This window comes from Ctenopharyngodon idella, chromosome 22 (genome assembly GCF_019924925.1).
Source record: "Ctenopharyngodon idella isolate HZGC_01 chromosome 22, HZGC01, whole genome shotgun sequence".
In the NCBI taxonomy this organism is placed as follows: domain Eukaryota; kingdom Metazoa; phylum Chordata; class Actinopteri; order Cypriniformes; family Xenocyprididae; genus Ctenopharyngodon; species Ctenopharyngodon idella.
This window is the reverse complement of record NC_067241.1, coordinates 17,673,086-17,694,423: the sequence shown is the minus strand read 5'-3', so window position 1 is coordinate 17,694,423 and position 21,338 is coordinate 17,673,086. Positions and strand designations below refer to the sequence as shown.

General features: G+C 37.8%; 2 protein-coding genes across 2 annotated transcripts; one reads left to right on the top strand and one right to left on the bottom strand.

The window, feature by feature from the left end:
* Nucleotides 1–62: 62 nt before the first annotated feature.
* On the bottom strand, nucleotides 63–14,440 carry abce1 (ATP-binding cassette, sub-family E (OABP), member 1). The gene is made up of 18 exons (XM_051879074.1): nucleotides 14,279–14,440; nucleotides 13,036–13,204; nucleotides 12,876–12,961; nucleotides 9,300–9,397; nucleotides 9,105–9,222; nucleotides 7,930–8,067; nucleotides 7,428–7,497; nucleotides 6,823–6,919; nucleotides 6,157–6,246; nucleotides 5,946–6,067; nucleotides 5,062–5,283; nucleotides 4,389–4,448; nucleotides 3,658–3,716; nucleotides 3,461–3,571; nucleotides 3,178–3,320; nucleotides 2,965–3,087; nucleotides 2,638–2,749; nucleotides 63–694 (listed from the first exon to the last, which is right to left on the bottom strand). Exons 2-18 carry the CDS (start codon nucleotides 13,136–13,138, stop codon nucleotides 647–649), a joined length of 1,800 nt encoding a protein of 599 aa, XP_051735034.1. The 5' UTR covers nucleotides 13,139–13,204; nucleotides 14,279–14,440; the 3' UTR covers nucleotides 63–646.
* A 4-nt stretch (nucleotides 14,441–14,444) lies between these two features.
* Nucleotides 14,445–18,096, top strand: anapc10 (anaphase promoting complex subunit 10). The gene is made up of 5 exons (XM_051879085.1): nucleotides 14,445–14,607; nucleotides 15,228–15,347; nucleotides 15,432–15,522; nucleotides 15,778–15,898; nucleotides 17,708–18,096. Exons 2-5 carry the CDS (start codon nucleotides 15,233–15,235, stop codon nucleotides 17,936–17,938), a joined length of 558 nt encoding a protein of 185 aa, XP_051735045.1. The 5' UTR covers nucleotides 14,445–14,607; nucleotides 15,228–15,232; the 3' UTR covers nucleotides 17,939–18,096.
* Nucleotides 18,097–21,338: the final 3,242 nt, after the last annotated feature.

Here is a 21,338-nt window from a genome sequence, read left to right as displayed (position 1 = left end):
GTAGTTTTGACACCAAGTAAACAACAAATACAAGCCAAAGAATATCTTTCTCAGTTGTGGTCTTTCCTTTTAAAGTCAGTTTATTCGTAAACATTCTCACTGCACAGACGTGTCAACCAATATTACTGAGACATCAGATTTCGTGTAGCTGGTTTTAATTTCAGCTTCAGTTGCATCTTCACAAGACTGCTGAACTCAAAAGCCAAATTAGGTTATTTAATTTGATGTAACACATTGTGTAACATGATTAAAATATTTTATTCAAAATATACAGTTGCATGTTTGCCGTGTGTAAATTCGTTCACTCTGCTTTGTGACCAGAAAGAACTTCAATTATGTTAATGACAACAATGATTCACCCAGAAACGTACATATTTTCCAGGTTTCATTCTCAAATCATGTCCTCTCCTCTCTTTGGCAAGATTTCACAAGCTTAGCTTTCATCTCACAGGATCCGTCTTGTCTGTTTGTTGAATCGCACCAATGACTGAGAGGAGAGAGCAGAACTGTATGTTTGAAATGGGCCCGCTGGGCAGAGTGATGGTGGTGGTAATTCAGTCAAACATGTAAGTCCGCAGTGCCAGCGTTTGCCGGTTTGATGTCATACTGAGCGGCTAAATTTCTGGAATTCTGTGAATTGGGATCTTCAGTCATCCAAGAAGAAGTAGTTTCCACTCTTCTTTTGTTCCACGTCCTTGAAAATAACAGAAAAAAGTGTTTTAATGAACAGGTACAAAAATACTGGCTGTAGTGTTGTCAAAAGTACCTACTTTGGTACCAAGTCGGTACTGAAATTTTAAAAATGTGATACCACCATTTCCACCTAGCATTTTGAGCGCTGTTAAGCGGATTCTGATTGGCCATTGTGTTCACACGCTCAACAGATACGTCTGTGATTGGCTACAGGTTTTATAAATTTGTAGACATTTTTAATAACATTTAGGTAACACTTTAGGATCCAATTCTCAATATTAACTAGTTGCTTATTAGCATGCATATTACTAGTATATTGGCTGTTTATTAGTACTTAAAGCACATATTAATGCCTTATTCTGCAAGTCCATATTCTACATCCCTTAATCCTACCCAATACCTAAACTTAACTACCTTACTAACTATTAATAAGCAGTAATTAGGGGTTTATTGAGACAAAAGTCATAGTTAATAGTGAGAATTGGACCCTAAACTAAAGGTTGACCAATTATTATTTTTTATTATTTGTATATTAAAGGAAGAGTATTAGTTAGTCTCTTAGTGGCCTGATTAACCAAGCTCTCCATAAAGCAAAATAAGCTCTACAATTAAATAAAGTAACATATTATACAGACACTTCATATTTTATGGTACTAGATGATTTGTTAATTGCATGTAATAGATTACGCCTTCAATAAAACATTTAGAATTGGTTTGTAAAAGGTGTTTTGGCTGAGTTTTCATTGCATTTACACTGTTTTGACCAGCAGCATCACCAGCGTGTGGCGTTTCAAGCGCTTTGAAACAGTGAATCATTTTATAAACCTAATTGGTTCAATTGATCCAACGCAGGCATCTATTTAGACAGCATTTCTAGAGTTCACAGAAGTGTGTAACCCCATTATGATGGCTAAACAGGCAACTCACTAGGTTTTGAGATGGTCACAATCCAAACATTGAAGTCTGGAACAGTATGGATCAAAGACAGTACTTTCAAAACTGAAGTGACTCAAGCTGAATAATGACACTATTATCTATCGCTTCATAAATAATGAACTTTGCAACATTCACACTGTTAATGAGTCTTTTCAGAGCTGCTTTACAACTGAACTTTGAAGTACTGATACTAATATGTGACCCTGGACCACAAAACCAGTCGTAAGTTGTACAGGTATATTTGTAGCAATAGCCAACAATATATTGTATGGGTCAAAATTATCAATTTTTCTTTTATGCCAAAAATCATTAGGATATTAAGTAAAGATCGTGTTCCATGAAGATATTTTGTAAATTTCCTACTGTAAATATATCAAAAATGTATTTTTTTTGAGTGGATATGCATTGCTAAGGACTTCATTTTGACAACTTTAAAAGGTGATTTTCTCAATATTTTGATTTTTTTTTGCACTATCAGATTCCAGAATTTAAAAAAAAAATTGACCCTTATGACCGGTTTTGTGGTCCAGGGTCACATACTATGGTGAAAAATGATTGAAACAATCTGTGCTGGGGTTTAAACGACTATATTTAGTAATATTATCGATTTGACAGCACTGACACCATCGGGTGAGAACAAAACTTAAACTGAATTGAGCTAAATAATATTTTCTGTAGAGCAAATTATCGCTTAATTGAACTTGTTTCATGATTGAACTTTACGTAGTTATTGAACTGAACCGAATCAACACTGAACTGACTTGATCTGAATAACGACAGCAGAATTTTGTCTCATATTTGAAGCATGCATCGATTATTTTCCTGTTTATCACTGTGAAGTTGCTGAAACAATCAGTATTTTATAAAGCACTATAGAAATAAAGCTGACATTATCAAGAGTTGATGGTAATTAAGTTTAAAAGTGATTCATTTTGGGTTAAATGTAAACCCAAAGAAAAATATCTGCCAGTTTAATTGGTAAAGTGTCGTTTCAAAATGTATGTTTACCTTAATGGAATTGAGTTTGTTAATTCTTGGTCTGAAGTTGTTTGGGTCTCTTCTGAACGTGATTCCAAGCTGGGATAAAAACTTATTCATGCCGGCCAACAGGTTCTGTGGTCTGGTGAGAAACACATTTCAACATTCACATTAGTTTCATTATCACCTACACGTTAACATGCATTTTAACTTTGGTTACAATCATTTATGAAAATATATAATCCATTACAATGTACATTATGAATACCTTTATAATGCATTATACATAAAGGCTTCAATTTATGGCAAGGTGATTACCAATTACAGACAAAATATCAATGCAAATGAAGTACGTACGCATTGGCGTTAGTGTTTTTGGAGGGAATTCCGTCAAAGACGATGACTCGGTCCGCCAGATAAGTGGCCATGATGAAGTCGTGCTCCACCACAAATGCCGTTTTTTTGGCGTGAAGGATGAATCTGCCAGGCAATGAAATAAATAAATAAATGAATATAAGCACAAACCGCATCAAAAGACAAAATCAGCCATGAAAGTGTTGTAGATGTTACCGTTTGATGACCCTGGCAGCCATCAGACGCTGCTCAGAGTCCAGATAGGCAGACGGCTCGTCAATCAGATACACATCTGCAGGCTTTCCTAAACACAGAGCCAAGGCCACGCGCTGCAGCTCACCACCAGACAGAATCTGGACCTACACGCAGACAGAGACGAAACAAGTGTGACCTGTGACCCTGTGTTTGAGTTAACCTCTCTGAAACTATTCATCTGTGCAGTGTCCTACAGTGGTGCTACACCCCTAAGCAGAATTATAAATAACCCTGGTGTACTCACGTCCTGGTCAATGATGCTTTCGATCTGCATGGGCTTCATGACGTCAGTAACGAACTGAGGGTGTGTGTACGCGTCTCTGATCTTATCGTGCAGCAGGGCTCGTACGCTGCCCTGAAACACACACACAGAGAGTGAGGATTCCTGCAGTCTGACGGATAGTGTACAGCTGAACACTCACAAACTCAGTTCAAACTCACTTTAAATTTGGGGCTGATCTTCTGTGGTTTGTAGCTGACATTCAGGATGGGCACCTCACCTGAGAAACACAACAGACACTTAGATACCACAAAAAGGCATTTAAAAATGTGTGTATATCAGTATGCATGTATAAATCAGCCTGTTTGTGTGTAGATTAGTTATTCCTGTGGGATGAAAATTCCCAAATCCCCCAAAAAATAAAATAAAATCTGTGACTTGCCAAAAGATATGCTCTAAAAGTCAAAAAATGTGTATTTTAGCTATATTAGTCTCTAGTAATTATTCTTTGCATTAATAATAGAATAAAGAAAAAATGTTTTTTTTAATGCCATGACAGATGATTTGGTTTTTCTAATGGCGAGTAATAAGATATACTGAAAAAAAGCACTTTAAAAACTAGATACTTTTAAAATTTGCTTTGAATAAAAATTATAAAATGGACTCCAAAATGTAATCTTGTTAATTATAGAATTTCCCAAGAGAACTTAAACCAGCACAATTTAATAAATTATGTTTAAGAGATACTGGACTAAATATGACATTCAAGATCCATTTTTCTTAAAATATTTTAAACCTAAATTTGGAATAACTTGATTAAAAACCAAAAATCTAATAGAATCTAGTAGAACCCAATGAAAATAAGTTTAATAAAAAAAAAAAAAAATATGAATCTGTGTGGTTAAATGAATGAAATATGTTGAATATTGGATTGGCGTGTGGTGATTTTTACCTCCTCCATCCGGTTTGAGGCCGCCTGCAAGCATTCTGATGAACGTGGTTTTCCCAGTTCCTGAAACAGGAAGACTTGTTTAGAGAAAAACGCAAATCACAATAATCACTTCCCTGAAATGTGCACTATGCAGGATTTAGACAAATATATTAAGTATTGACTCATAATAAAAAATAATGCCTCTCAATCATTTCTTATGGTCCAGTAGAAGTGTGTGGTGGTGTTTATGTCTATAGAGACACTGCTCCAGAGCCTGTATTTTCATATTAACTTCTTGAATTCCTGTGTTCGGGATGTTTCCAGGCTGCAACATTTGGCAGGCGGGTGTGTCGCCCTCAGGCAATAACGACCTGCGGCGCAGGTGAGGGTGGGACTTTATTGTCTGTGTCTGAAGCTCGGCAAGCTCAGCTAAAGGCAGCCACACACTACAAGATAATCGGGCTTATTTTGGGCCCAATTCTTCCCTTCCAAAAATCCTAGGTAAAGACCTGATTATCTTAATGGTTCTACAGATTATCTAATCAGATTTTCTAGTGGTGTGATGTGTGTTAAGAGTGATTGAATCTGCTCGGCGACACAGATCTCAAACCGTAAATATACAACATTAAATATATATATTTACGATCAGAAATTCTGTTGTGTGGGGACAAACCCGCATGCATTCTCATCTCACCGTTCTCTCCGAGCATGACCATGATCTCGGAGTCGGTGAACTCTCCTTCTGTGATGCTGAGCGAGAACTCTCCCATGCACTTCTTCATGTTGGGATACTGGTAACGACACATCTTCTTCACTTCCTCTTCAGCGGCCGTCTCAGCCACTTTAAACACCAGAGACGTCTCTCTAAAGCGCAGGTTCTCTGTCGGCACGTAGCCATCCAGGAAAATATTGATTCCTGAAATAATTTTTAAAAAAAAAGAGAGAGAAGGTTAGAGTCAAAATATAAAAAGAGGGGATTTTGCAGGATTTTTTAGAGGGGCACAAATAAAATTAACTCTTTCTCCGCCACTGACAGAATTTTCCAGCAATACATGTTTTCGCTGTTATACAGTAGGGGGCACTATTACGCATCTTCTGAAAGAGTACAGAATCTCTGGATCAAAACACAGGTGATAGAAGTGTTGCTTATGCATATGTAAAATATCAAACATTGAACAGCACATAAATCAGAAGTGGCTAATGTTACCGAATAAAATGTCGAAACCCATGAAGAGGAAACATCTATGAAGCTTTGGGGGTGTTGATGGACTCGATCTAATCCATCTATTCTTTGATCATCATTAAAATGTTCTTTCTTTTGACATATTGCATGCTCAGATATAGGAGCGCTTTTATAAAATAATAATCCTTATGAAGTTTAAAAATCTCAATAAGCCATAACGCGAATCTGATTTTTCTGTCCCCAAATTTAAGACCCCTTGAAATGATCATTTTAAGCCTTAAATGTACCAATCAAGATATTTAAGACTTTTAATGACCTCAAATTCGATAAAACTAAATGTAAGACCCGCAGACACATTTCTGAGCATCACATTCATGTTTTCGAGAGGGTCGTACCTTCTCGGACACTGAAGGGCATGGTCACCACACCATAAGCGCTGGGAACGCCATACAGACAGCAGATGAAGTCTGACAGGTAATCCAGCACACTCAAGTCGTGCTCCACCACAATGATGTACCTGCACAGCCAGAGGAATATGAGGTTTAGGGACTAGTACAGCACTATGACAGCTTCAGAGCAGCTTCCTCAACATGAAAGGACACTCACCTGTCTGGAGAAATGAGGGAGCGGATCGTGATGGCAGCTCTCAGCCTCTGTTTCACATCGAGATAACTGGACGGCTCGTCGAACATGAAACTACAGAGAGAGAAACGGCATTGCAAAACAAAATTACTAAAACTGACAATAAAATGAAAAATATAATACATAAAAATCAAAGCAAATTCAAAATATTAATAAATATTACAACAGCATACATTTCATCATTAAACTCATCTCTGTAAGTGTCCAGCACTTAAACAGTATTTTAATTTATTTATATACTATATTACTTATATTTATATACTACTATAGTTTTTATTAAAATGAAAACTGAAAATTTATATATATATATATATATATATAAAAAAGAAATAAAGTTTTTCAATTTTGGCTTAATTTTTTTGTAATTTTTTGTGTGCTCTGTAATTATTTTTAATTGTATTATTTAGGTTTATTTTATTTAATTTCAGTTTTAATTTAATTATTTCCAATTAGCAATTTTAGTGTTATAACTATTTCAGTTAGTTGCCAAGGCAGTATTTCCATTTTTTCCATTTAGTTTTTTATCTAATATTTATATTCTCTATTATTTGCACTTTAAATCCATTATGAACATTTTTGGTAAGTGAAATAGTTAACGATAATAACCCTGCAGCACAGGGAGCGACTCACATATCAGCTCTCTGAATGCAGACGACTGCGCAGGCGAATCTCTGCAGCTCTCCTCCTGATAGGTCCTCAACATTACGCTCACGTAAGTGCAACAGATCTGACCAATCAAGGAACAGAACAATCAGTCACATGATGCAATCAAACTAACTATATTATTCAGTCACATTTCTAAATACATAAATAATACCAAACACTTTAGATATACAAAGACTGCACTCATATTACTATGAATGGGAGAAAGTGCAACGTGCAAAATGGTGGAATAAGCCCCGAATTCTAAATAAAAGGGCCAATTGCCATTAGAAGCTCCAGTTGCTATAAAAACAGTCAGGGTTTTGAGACACATGCGCATGTGAAAAATGCAGTTTTTTTTGTCATGATTTGGGTGTTTAGAAACGATTTATGAGACAGTTGTTGTCAGATTTCATTGGTGATTTGAAATATGAAGCTTGATGAACAGCTTTGGAGAATTTGATGTTTCCCTATTCAAAGAGATACTGTACTTGCATGATTGAGAGGCGTTTCAAAGATGGCCACCAAGTGAAATGATTTGCCTTGAAGGGACTTTGCTAATACTGCACAAAAAGAAACGCATGTGTACATACCCAGCTGTTCACACACCAGCTCCTCTGTCTTGGTGTCATCCTTCCTGCTTAGGATGGAGCCTACTGACCCCTACAGGACAAAACAGAATTACAACAATCAAGTCAAACTTAAAAAATGACTTCCTTTCATACTGAACAGGGTTATAATCATTAACTAAAACTATTAATAACATTTCTGTTAATTGAAATAAAGCTGAAATTAAATTAAATAAAAATACTAGTTATAGCGAACGAAAAACAAAACGAAAATTAGAAATGTTGCCTTTAAGTTGAAGCACAAATTATTAACTGGAAGTAAATAAAAACTAAAATTAAAATAAATTATACCTAAATAGCAATATAAAAAAATAAAATTACAAAAGCACATAAAATTACTAAAAAATAAATAAATAACATGAAAACTAAAAATGTAAAAATAAAATCTAATTCAAAAAATAAATAAATAAATAAAATAAAATATATTAAAACCTAAAATAAAAGCTGAAACTAAACTGATACTGACCTTAACAGTTTTGGGGATCTGATCAACATACTGCGGCTTTACGATGGCCTTCAGGTCATCTTCCAGGATCTTAGTGAAGTAGTTCTGCAGCTCCGAGCCACGAAAATATGCCAGGATCTCCTGCCAGTCAGGAGGAGTCTAAAAAAAAAAATATACACAAACATTAAACAATTACATCTCAAATGTGAAGATACACATATGAACATCGACATGTCAATATATATAACAATCAAATTGTGGTCAGGAGCGTGAACTGAATCATTTCAAGAAAGTGGTGATAGTGTTGATGGTAATAAATATAGAGATAATTACATGAAAAAACACAAATATTTTAGTAATTAAATCTATTGCACACAACATAATTTTCAAATCAGGGCTGGCAAGTGGTGGCTCTGTTGCTCGGAGAGCGCCCCCTTCTGGCAGCTGAGTCGCCAAAATCTTGTCTCTTTTAATGCACAGTATAGACAAACAGGCAAAGGGTGGTCCTGTTGTTAGGGGGCTGCTTCTCTCTGACAGCAGGTTCACAAGAACACCTGGCCTCCGATAATGCACAACACACACAACCTAACTAATTATTATTACCATCAACACCATTAAGCCATCATAATTATTTAATACAATTGTCATGCTTAAATAGTAAGTTATAATATATTGTACATAATTGGAAGTATTATTCACAATTCTTAACTAATATATTGACATATGATGATATACAATGGTAAAATGAGTTATAACAGTAATATTTATATTAACAAGTATCATAAGCATAGAATTAAACATCTACATTGCATATGTGTGTAATGTACTATACTTAGATGTAATTATTAAGGTATATTGTATGATATATGTCAGATATTGTATATAAATACATTGTTCTTTATATTAGTAACCATTCATTAGGATGAATAGGGGGTGGGGTTAAATAAGTTCGTCTTCTTCCCATTCCTTTTCGAGCTATAATAATATACAAACTGTGAACATGTCTGAAATATATTTATAGATACTGTTATTCCGATTGTTTCTTTTGTATGTTTTTTCTACCCAGTGTGGGTATAATGTATAATATTGTACAATATATTTATTTTTCTGTGTACAATACTTTTATTTTTTTTATGGCTCGAAATAAAGTAATCAAATCAAATCATGTGAACGTGTGTGTGCATTAAGAAACTCACATCAAATCTCCCCAGGTTTGGTTTCTGTTTTCCCGCCAGGATTTTGAGAGCAGTGGATTTCCCGATACCGTTTGTACCCACAAGCCCCAGAACCTCACCTGGACGAGGGATGGGCAACCTGACGAACACAAACACTCAGATTGAACGCACAACACACTGAATCATAATTAAGGTTCTGATGATGCATGTCTGTACCTGTGCAGTTTGAAGGAATTGGCACAGTATCTGTGTGTGGTTTCCTTCTCCAGGTTGCTTGGCAGGTTCACGATGGACAGAGCACCAAATGGACATTTCTTAATGAAACAAATAATTAAAATCAGATTAAATACATGATAAACTCTTGAGTTATGGAAATTATTAAAGTATATGGTTGTTGTTGTTGTTGTTGAGCATTTGGCACAAAACTTACAAGAAAAATGTAGTTTGATTTGCATGTTCAACCCTTTAGAGCCTACTGTATCATATTTGACATTTCTAAAGCCTGTAAATGATCAACATGATCAAAATAGGACTGTCGCACACAATCTACTACAGTCCTTCTGTTGTCTGATTGATAGTTTATACTTTTTTTAGCAAGTACAAGTCTTTTAGTATAATTGTACAAACATCCTCTTTCAGCTTGTTGTTCACGTCTTTTTACTGCAAAATCTTTACTAATTTTTATCAAGTAAACATAAGAATAACTTTTATATTATTATATTTCAATCATTATTGTATTGCATTTTAAAACTACTTTGATCATAAAACTAAGCATTTAAATATCACCTTAACAAGACATATTATTGGCAGATATAGAGCGACGACTGATATTTATATGCATTTTATGCAAGTAGTCTGTTATACAGTAATAAAGATCTCGTTATCAGAATAGCTAAATCTTAGTTTTTGTCCATATATTTTTGCTGTTTCAGCCTCTGAATAAAACTGAGGTGTTTTTTTCTCATTATATCATACCATGATAAAAGCCATGAAAGCCTGAAATAACAAATATGACATTCAAAAAACTCATATGCAAACTTTTTACATATATATAACAGTGCTGTCAAAATTAGCACGTTAATGCATGCTATTAATTTGTTCAGTTTAACGCATGAAAAATATTTAACGCAGCATCCATTTTTTTCCCATCATAATTTGGCTAGTGTTACATTATATAGCCATCACACAAATGCTTTTAAACTATTCAAGCGCACACAAGACAAATGAGAACACGCTGTCTGTGAACAGGGTTCCCACTCTAAGACAAATGTCAAATTCCCTGACTTTTCCCTGACTTTTACTGACTAAAAAGCTGAATTTCCATGACCTATAATGAATGGAAAAACAGGCCACTGTTGTACTGAGCACTGAGCTAACAAAAATCAGCCACAGACAGTATTTTAAATCCATCCATTTGCAAGCTTTACTTACTAGTTCACAGACATTTTTAGTAGAGGTGCACCGATACTAAATCTCTCAGCCGATACCGATAGCCGATTATTCAGAATGATATCGGCCGATGTCGATAGTTTGGTTTTTCTTAAGGAAAAAAAATCTCTCCAAATAATGTTGCAAACTATACAGGGAACCTCTCATTTGGTACACTACAATATTAGAGGTTACAATTAACAACACAAGTTTTATATTCAGCTGCTGTTTATTTTCAGATATAATAATTGCACTTGTATAAAAACTTAGTATCACATAAGGTAGTTTTCATAAGCACTTGTTGTCTTCATGGCAAATTTACACAAACATAATTAACAGTAAATAAGCTCCTCTCTAGTGTTTTTTTTTTATATACATTGGAAAACATTTCTGAGGTAAATTTGACATGATGTGACATATTGTTCACAAGCTGTTTTATTGACGTGGTCTTTCCGCGGTTGAAGCACAAATAAAGTGATTACATGAGACGTGATACATTCTGGTAAGTTGTACTATGCTATATCTTTCAACATACCTCTGATGATCATGCATGTTTTTCGAGAGATAACTTGTAATGAAGAGGAAGAAAAGACTCGCGCTCCGAGCTGCCGCCAGAGCTGATGTATTACAGCGATTTGACACGTCACATTTAAGAGCGTCAAAACGGCATTTACTGTTTGAATTTCATGATAAAATGGACAGAATAGGAAAACTTAAACTTTTATTCTGATCAGAAGTAACAAAGCACAAAGCCTTTTGCGATTATTAGATGGGAGGCGCTACAAATAAAAACGCAGACCTGGCAACCCAGGCTTGATATACGGGTGATTCAGAGGGTCAAAGAGCCTGCTTTAGCGTCACTATTTTTAAACTGTTAATATGTTAAAATTCAACACAAAAGCTGGTTTGCCAACTGCCAAGAAGAAGAAGAAATTCAACACAAGAGTGATTTTCTTCACACACAGTATGTATGAGTTGCAGTCTGAACACGTTTTTTCTGCACCCTTTTGATTGACAGGATATAATCGGCCCTGATCATCGGCTGTTTTTAAACAATCGACCTTTTAAAATTCCATGATATTCCAGAAATTCCATGACCCGTGGGAACCCTCCGTGAATGTCGTGTCATGTGACTCGACTCGTGTGCACAGAAAGACGCGCGCCAGTATCGAGTTCTCTTTCACGGTTGAACAAACAACAACACACAAAATTATGCCAAAATGCCCGTTTTGTCGAGTATCCTCGTAAGAGCAGTCTTAAATAAGTTAAATAACCCCTTAAATTAACTTAAAGAGTTGTGAGAAAATGAGATGTGCGTCAGATCTGCGGCATGTGCGGCAGCGGCAGCTCTTAAAGTGACAGCAGCCTAATAAACCAGTCACTGTGATGATGTGTCATTGATGTTCATCAAAGAACAAAGGTCACAGAGAAAATTGTACCTTTAATAAAGATTGATCAATATTTCATTTATCATTTATGCAGTGAAGACTGTAAAGTGTTTGATAACTTTATTCAATTTCTGAATATTTCCTACCTGTCAGACAGGCCACAGGTAAATATGATATTTATTATAATGGGTTTATGTGAAGATTGTTTTAAGTTCAATTAAATTAAAAGTTATTATTTTTAAAAGCCTAATAAATGTTGAAATTGGTATCTTCCAGTTATACTGTAATGTTGAATGTCTATAATTAATGTTTAAAAAAATAATTTTCATAGAGGCATCAGTACCAGGATTAGTTTCAGTGATACTGGCCTTCATTCATGAAATAAATATTTAAAATATACCGTCTTTAAGCTGTTCCTACATTATTTTGGAGAGTAACTGTAAAATTATTTCAATATAAAAAAAATTTAAAACTCCAATGTTTTTAAATCACAATTAATTATAGGGAAAAAAAAAAAATGTAATCGATTGACAGCACTAATATAAACTTTGATATTTTGTCTAAAGGTTCAATAAACGGTTTCATTTTAAAACAATTTTCTGACTATCATTTCATTGGATTCCCAGACAGAGATTAAGCCTGACTAAAACGGACTTTTAAACCAGATTTGCAGAAATCTGCTTTCTCTGTCATGGTTTTAAATAGTCCTAGACTTAGTCTAGTCCAGAGTTTAAGCTGAATTCCTGGAGGACGACTAGAGCTACTCCAGAACTAAATTGAGGCTTAAATTAAGCCAGGAGGAAGGTTTAACCTCAGACTAATGTTGTGTTGTGTAACGTAGCCCTTTTCTTTCATTCCACAGCTGACTATTCTAGATTAAGGCCTACTCCTGTCTTAATTCAAACCCTTTCCGGGAATATGTCAGGGTTAAGCTATAGTGTAATGCTGGAGGGATGCGATTGGGTCCTTCAAATACCTTAACACAGATTCCACATCCGATGCAGAGAGACTCTGAGATCCAGGCGATCTTACTCTGAGGTGAGACCTCAATACACAGCTTACCTGAGAAAACACACGAGTACACATCAATAACGCACAAAACCTGAAATCAAGTGAATTCACTGTGCGATTCTTACCCATGCGCACCACCGGACAGCTCTTCTTGCACTCTTGACGGCATTTCTTGGGCTTACACTTGTCCTGGTTTACAATAGCGATTCTGGTGTTCTTGTCGGCCATTTGGCTGGTTTGATGTCGCGCACACGGCGACGCAGATCTACAGGAACAGAGGAGGTCTAGACCTCACTTTAAAGAGAGAGAGAGAGAGAAATAAAGATTAACGCCAACATTACACTCTTCACCAGGGAATGATGACTGTGGACTTTTTCATTTGAGCCAGAAAGAAACCACCTAGCGACCGCCCAAGTTTATCACTTGTTAACACACATGAACTCATGCAAACGATCAGATATAATGGAAACCAGCTGTTACACTCTCACAAAATGCTTTCCTGATGGTACCAGTGTAAAACTGAATAAGTCTGGCGAGAAAACCAGCTCAAAACCTGGTCTGGTGTAGCGGTTTCATGAGTCAGAGACTGACAGACAGCTCACCATCAGGATGAATGAGGTTGCTGAGTTGCCATTTTTGACAGTGCAGCATCACGTGACAGCTCGTTTAAACATACATAGGATGCACTGTCATTCTACTGAACACAGACATTAGTCATTCGATTACTAATTAGTCATTTATCCGACGAGGTGACTCATTGTGCACTTATTAAAGTTCTGCTGTAATAACCTGATATTTATCGTCTTAAACAAGGACACAATAGTCAGTTCATGAACCTCTTGATGGGACTCGAACCTGCAATCTTTAAAGTACCAGAACATTAATTAGTAACTACACCACAGCACCCTTTGAATGGGACCAGTAATCTCCCTAAACGATGTTTTTACATTATGGACAAACATTACATTCAGAGCTCTGTTTAAAACGGTTATAAATCATCGGAAATTGATAGATTTAATCATATCGAACACGTGGAGCATGCGCGCGCACTCGTCGTGACTCTATCGCGCGCACTTGTGGGAATAACGATGACGCAAGAATTTACCTCAGAGAGTTACCACCTTTATTTTACCCCCAAAACGTCACATTATGTGACTGGTCTTTCTAAAAATGTCTGTTTAGTTGTCATACACTTTGTTCAGAATGACCTTCATTAAATATTCGTGGAAAACGGGAATATTTAAATAAAAACGGAAAAGGCCTCGCGCGTAGGGTGGCATGCGCACACAGCTGCTGCGGTTTTTGTCTGTCAAACTACCTATCAATCGCCATTAAATTATTATAAAATGCCAATAAAACGCTGCTCACCTCCCGCTGATCGGAACAACGCAGTATAACGCGTTAATAAGCGTGGAATTCCTTCTTACTGTGTGAAGAGACGACCAGCGCGTGCTACTCCGGCGCGCACGAGACAACACCGGTAGCAAAGATGGCGCCAGAGCGCGCGACGCTAAAGGGACGCGACGCGATCGAAGAGCCCTGACGTAATTAGAACGCGCCAATGCCGGGCAAATGCGAACAGTACTTGGATGTTTGCGAATATATTTTACCTACTTTTAAGAAAATGTACCTAAACGTACGTTAGTTGTGGAAACAGATGTGAGAAGACACAGTTGTGGGAGTGTGTTTGAGTGCCGGTGAGTAACTGTGGCTTTGTTTTGTTGTAAAGATTAAAGGTAGATATTTTTGATTAAACTACCGTGTTGTTGTAAAATTCAAATATATATTTTTTTACTTTGTAAATGTGTTTATTAAATGTTCAGGTATATGTCATGTGATATATATACCGTACAGTTGAATATTCTTAACCATACATTTATATTAGATAATATTGTAAGATGCTATGTAGGTAAAATAATGTTCTGGGATGTGTGTGTGTGTGTGTGTGTGTGTGTGTGTGTGTGTGTGTGTGTGTGTGTTGTGTTTGTGTTTGTGTTTGTGTGTGTGTGTGTGTGTGTGTGTTAATACACACTATCTATCTCCCTGCACTAACAGAAGATGCCATTTTGAACATACCCAGAAGTCTCTGAAAACACCTACACACATAACATTTTAAAAATAAAATAAAAGAATACCATTGTATTGCTATAGTTTTATGTTTTTTGACATGGAGAATTTTTATGTGAAAACTACACATGTATGTCCATATTAGTGATGTAAAGCATTATTGTTGTTTAATAAGTGTTTTTTTTTTTAATGCTGTCTGTGGGTCTTTTTTAATTCCATCCCTTCTGTTTGTCCTCATTTTCCTCCTCAGTAACCATGGCAACCACCACTAAAACCCCCCCAGGTGCCGACCCCAAGCAGCTGGAGCGCACGGGTACCGTCCGAGAGATCGGATCACAAGCCGTGTGGTCACTGTCCTCGTGCAAGCCAGGTGTGTGTCTTATTTATTCTCATTGCGCACCTGATTAATGCCTCTGTTTAGTTTTTCATTGATTCAGTCTCTTTCTGTGTGAAGGTTTTGGAGTCGACCAGTTGAGGGATGATAATCTGGAGACGTACTGGCAGTCCGATGGCTCTCAGCCACATCTAGTGAACATTCAGTTCAGGTAGAGCCAAAATGAGTCTCAAACAGCCACTAAATGACCTGATTGATCCACTGTATCGGGGGTCGATTAATCTTGCAGTATTTAGACATTTTAATACTATTTTTTTACAGCTAATAATTTATTTATTTTTTTTTAAGTTTTAAAATATGCATTCATGTTTTATGATGAATATTATAATATATATTTGTGTTTGTAAATGCTTAAATGTTCTAGACACTGAAAGACTGTGAATGTGTCTCTGTTGCATCCTCTTAGGAGGAAGACCACTGTGAAGATGCTGTGTATTTATGCCGATTATAAATCTGATGAAAGCTACACTCCCAGCAAGATCTCAGTCAGAGTGGGAAACAACTTCCACAACCTGCAGGAGATCCGGGTGAGAGACACAGATCACGAACTGAGCTCACTCGAGCTGAATAACAACACAGAGCTGCTAATAGCTGAATTGAACTCGTTTCATAATAGAGTGCAACAGTCGGGTTCTGGAAGTAAAAACTCCATAAGGAAATCGATTTTTAACAATAACTTAACTTTTTTCTGTGAGCTATGAGGTTTTTAATTTATAGTATTTGCTTATGTTGAAGTCATTAACGCGCATTATTTCAAAGTTTTAAAATAATCGTGTTTAACAGCAGAATTCATGGTGAAAAACTACATTACTCATGATGCTGTACAGAAATCGGATAGACCAATGCCCTGTCCAAATACCCACACTTGCGGTCTTTGCACTTGCCTACTTACATGACGTATTTCCTGTATTTGGCTCAAGTGTTCAAGTAGGCGTGAAGACCGCAAGTGTGTGTAGAATTTTTGATTACCCGATGGGACACATTTATAGTCTTGCAAAAAATGCAAGTGTTTACAGAATTTTTTTAAAGAAAAATTATTATTTTCATTACTTTGCATTTTAAAATACACATGTCTGTTCAGTGGTCGCTATGTAACTAACAGAAGACACAATTTTAAAATTGTGGTGCTCCTTTAAGTGATAAAAAGCAGTTGCAAATGATGTACAAAAGACACATAGCCTACTCATCTTTACATCAATAAAATGTGCAACACTTTATATTTTACTACCAAATTATATATAATAACTAATTAATTTAACTTACAGTCGAATGTTTTCCTTGACATCTCACGATTTCGGGGCATGCGAGTTCCCGAACATAATGCATGATGGGATACACTTATCCTCGAATACTGCTTCGAAGCGGTATTCAAGATAGTGTGGGTTTAGTGTGCATTAAGGGCACTGCACTTGGGCTTTTTTAAGACATGGGACAGTCTTGCTCACTTACTTCCTGTCGCGTGCACGTGCTCTCAAGTGGCCAAGACCGCAAGTGTGGGTATTTTGGACAGAGCATAAACAAGCAAAACGCGCCAAAAGAGGTTGTTAGCCCCGCCCACTCCCATGAAGCACCATGAATAATGTAATCGTAATCTTTCTATGCTTTCAAAAAACTATTTAAATATATTTGCATGCATATATTTTGCAATAAACTTAAAATATGTTGTTTATATATGTATAATCAACATTTTTAAATGAGTAGGTTTATATTTCTCCATCGTTTTTTTTTTTTTTTTCCGATTATGCTCTTTGCAATGCTTCATGGGATTGTAGTTCTTTCCCTCACCAAAGCCGTTCGGTACACAGTCTTGTACCTTTGTATTTTTTTGTCTGATTTTTCAAAAACTTTAGACAGTTATTGAACTAAACTGAACCAACACTGAACTGACTCAAGCTGAATAATAACACTATTGTCTTTTTTGTAGAGTTGATCTCCTGTTGAAATTGAATTTGTCTCGTATATGATGAAGTTTGCATAATTGATTCTGTTGTTTTTCTGTATATCACTGTAAATCTGCTTTGAAACCTGTATTGTATAAAGTGCTATAGAAATAAAGGCGACTTGATGACATTATAGCCTTAATCTATAAGCTGAAATACTTGATTGTGATTGGTCATTTGTGACATTCTATGGTACATTATTTTTATGTCATGATGTTAAACAGTATTTTTTAACATGTTCTCATTGTTTTTGCATAATAAATTTATTCATAACTTAAATCAATCTTTCATTTATTTGGTAAGAAACCATGTAATGAGCAGAATAATGTGCATTTTCACAAAATAAACCCTTTGATTGTAACACAATAGCATGTGTTTGTGTGTGTGTTTGAGCAGCAGCTGGAGATGGTGGAGCCCAGCGGGTGGATTCACATCCCTCTGTTGGATCTGGTGAACAATCCCATCAGAACCTTCATGATCCAGATCGCCGTGTTGGCAAACCACCAGAATGGACGAGACACGCACATGCGGCAGATCAAAGTCTACACGCCCGTGGAGGAGAGCTCCATCGGCAAATTCCCACGATGCACCACTGTAGACTTCATGATGTACCGCACCATCAGATGACTTTAAAACGGATGGACTGAGGTGCTTCTAAAAGACTCAGTTCTATAGTTAAATGTTTTAAAATGTGCCAAGGTGTGTTTTGTAAAGATAAGAGTTCAAAGTTCAATTTATGTACATGCAAATCTACAGGAAATAAATGTTTGTTTGAAATGATGAAAGCAGCCTGTATTTCTTGATGCTGTATTACAGCACGATGGAATGGAGATACACACAGCTCACGTTTAGTGTGTTCTATTCAACTGTGAAACACGGATTGCTCAATAACTCAAATTTGCAGAGACATGCACAGGTTTTTATCGTTCTCTTATGAAGGAGCTCCGCTGAGATGGCAGCTATGAGTTGTTATGCTCTCTGTGAGCCTCCTTAGGAAGCTGTCTCGAGCGTAGGGTGTAGTAGGTAAGCTTTCGCTTTAGAGAGTCATTATGCAGAGTCCTCCATCCTTAGAGCTCGGTCAGGCAGTAGTGTCAAGTTGTTAGGCTCTCTGTAAGCCTCCTTGGCTACTGCCTTTACAGAGGAGTGAGGCTGAGGCCTTCACTCCTCATAGCTCTGTCTGGGCAGCAGTGTCAAGTTGCGAGATGCTCTGTGCGCCTCCTTGATGGCTTTTCTTAGTGTTGGGCATAGTAGGCTTTCTCTTGCTTTAGAATCATCATGCTGAGGCCTCTGCCCTTAGAAGTCGACTAGGCAGTAGTACAAAATGGTTAGACTCTCCTTAGCCTGTTTTGCTACTGCCTTTATTTTGATCGTTGCTAGGCCTCCTCTCACTTTGCTAGGCCTCAAAGGACAACTCCTCAGAGTTGTCCTTCTAGGCCTCTGCTCCTCAGAGCTCTGCATTAAAAGCAATTCCCTCCTTTCCTGATCCTCCTTTAAAACTTGGAACATATTTAGTCCTTCTTTTGCTTTAAAGAGTCATGCTAAGGCCTCCGCTCTCGGAGCCAGATTATGCAGTAGCACTGAGTTGTAGGCTCTCTGTGTGAGCCTCCTTTGGTGCCCCTGGGTTGGGAGAATTTTTGCTGTTTTTTGCCATCTGCTCCCCCTGTATTAATAAGGATGCTGTGTAGCCTACTTTGCAGGTGTGTGATGTACTACAAGGAATTTGTCCTCTGAGTTCAGCTAGGGACCATGCTGTTAGGATTTCTGTGAGCCTCCTTGGGTACTCCTTGTAAAAGTGAGCATTATTAGGCCTCCTTTCGCTATAGAGAGTCATCCTGCTGAGGCCTCTGCTACCCATAAAGCAACAAATTTTTTGGGCCATCCGCTCCCCTGAGCTCTGCCTGTATTAATGATAAGGGCGCTATGTAGTTTTCTTGGCGGGTGTTGTACATACTACTAGGAACCTGTCCTCTGAGTTCAGCTAGGGTACTGCTTGTAAAAAGTGAGCATTATTAGGCCTCTTCTCACTACAGAGTCATCCTGCTGAGGCCACTGCTCCCTCAAGCAAGGACTGTTATGGAGTGTTACCAGGCCACCTCTGGTTGTTAGGCTCTCTGGAGCCTCCTTGATAGCTGTTCTCTATTATGACATAGTTAGGCTTCCTCTCACTTTGAGAGTCAGTTTGTTGAGGCATCCATCCTTAGAGCTGGAATCGGTAGTAATGCCAGGTTGCCAGCTCTTGCTGAGCCTTCTTGGCTGCTGCCTTTGTGTTAGAGCGTTGCTAGGCCTCTTACTTGAAAGTAGTCCTCCTTGAGGCCTCCGCTCTTCAGGGCTCTGCCTGAACAGAAGTTCTGAGTGGTTAGGCTCTCTGTAAGCCTCCTTGGAAGCTGGCCTGAATATAGAATTTAGTTAGGCCTCCTCTCTATTAGAGTCATCCTGTTGAGGCCTCCGTTCTTTAGAAGCTCCGGTCTATGACAATATTACCTTAAAGGTGTCCTTAGGAATACCAAGCTCTTAGGTTTTGTCTGTAATGGGATTTGTAGCTCTGGCTCTGGCCATAGGGAATTAGCCGTGACACTGGTGTGTACCTTAGGGATGGGGACTCCTCTGAGTCTTGACTTTATGTCAGCCAATAAGGCACTCATCCCTTCAGCATGGCGGTGTGGGTATTTGTTCCCCATAGTGTCTTCTAAAGGATGTGTTGCGAGTTCCCATTGGAAAGGGAATGGTTTAGGTTATGCATGTAACCATGGTTCCCTGAGAAGGGGAATGAGACAGTATCTCTTTCCCATGCTTCAGGTATTCCTGCACAGACAAACTCCTTCAGACAAGAAGTGGATGAAGTATTCTACAGGAGCCCTTTTATACTCACGGATGCATCAGTAGTGATATCTTAGGCACTCGGCAGCCAATGTCAAGTTCACTGTCGTGCTTCAGACACCGGTCATGCCCTTGGCTCCTCCCAACTTCGGCTCCACCGGAGACCCTCATCCCACCAGCTCACCCTTGGTCAGTCGTCACTCTACTCCACCATGGACTTACGAGCCATTTGCAGTGCTCCGTCCCTCACACCCCTACGGCTGTAGCGGATTCCTCCTTCCCTTCAGCTTCACCTCTATCCTCAGTCACCGGCATCACCCCAGTCCTCGTGTACTCTGGCTCTGCCTCTGACGCTCATTGCTGGTACCTGGTACTGTTGAGAAAATTCATTGATCATTGACGTATTAACCGTAGAAATAGCCTGTGTGAAATAACACTGGAAAATACCAGGTTTACTGCATGGAAAGTACCAAAAAGAAATGCATTCAATGTATGGGAACAATAACAAGCTGTGGAAAGTACCAAAAATGGCCATTAAATTAATGCTTTTAAAAAATAGAACGACCGGGGACTTTCCACCAATATAACTGAAATGTATGAGGATTCATAAACAATGGTGGCAAAATGCCAGGGTGGAGCTAAAAGAAAAAGACAGCTAGAGGAATCCCCATTGGACCTGTAGTGATAAGAAAAACATATAAAACATGCTGTTTCATGCTGTAGAGATCAGATGTGGAGCTAGCATCTCACTTTGTTGCCTGGCAATAAAGATTATCTCCTGAAGACCTGGAACTTCTGAGAGCTTTCTTTAAGAGGACATCTGAAACAACTTAGAGCACTGCAGACTGGCCACAACAGTACCTGCGACATCGCTCTGCTCCATCAGCCTTCAGTCTGTGCCTTCGAATCCACCAGCTCAGTATTCGTCGGTCATCCCCCAGATACTGTCAGCCACCACAACATCTTGGCTCCTCCCTCCTTTGACTCCGCTGTGGGCTGTTGACACCGTGGAGCACTGGGTCTGTGGCTGTGCCATCGGCTGTTTACATCTTCGCCACAGGGATATCGTTCCTGTTCATGTGTTTCTTTGTCTGTATTCCCGTACTTGCCATGGTCACTGTCATTAGGAGTTTGTTGAGTTCAGCTGTGTTTGATCAATTATCTTATCTTGATTCATTGATATCTTGTTATCTTTGTTGATTTGTTGATA

What these genes read in the sequence shown, in the direction of transcription:
- abce1 (XM_051879074.1), bottom strand. Translation starts at nt 13,138, where the DNA reads ATGGCCGACAAGAACACCAGAATCGCTATTGTAAACCAGGACAAGTGT. An exon ending in GCTGGTGTGTGAACAGCTGG is followed by an intron (nt 6,920 to 7,427) that starts GTATGTACACAT and finishes TTGATTGGTCAG; the next exon opens with ATCTGTTGCACTTACGTGAG. An exon ending in GGTCATGCTCGGAGAGAACG is followed by an intron (nt 4,449 to 5,061) that starts GTGAGATGAGAA and finishes TTCCTGTTTCAG; the next exon opens with GAACTGGGAAAACCACGTTC.
- anapc10 (XM_051879085.1), top strand. Translation starts at nt 15,233, where the DNA reads ATGGCAACCACCACTAAAACCCCCCCAGGTGCCGACCCCAAGCAGCTG. An exon ending in CTAGTGAACATTCAGTTCAG is followed by an intron (nt 15,523 to 15,777) that starts GTAGAGCCAAAA and finishes GCATCCTCTTAG; the next exon opens with GAGGAAGACCACTGTGAAGA. An exon ending in ACAACCTGCAGGAGATCCGG is followed by an intron (nt 15,899 to 17,707) that starts GTGAGAGACACA and finishes GTGTTTGAGCAG; the next exon opens with CAGCTGGAGATGGTGGAGCC.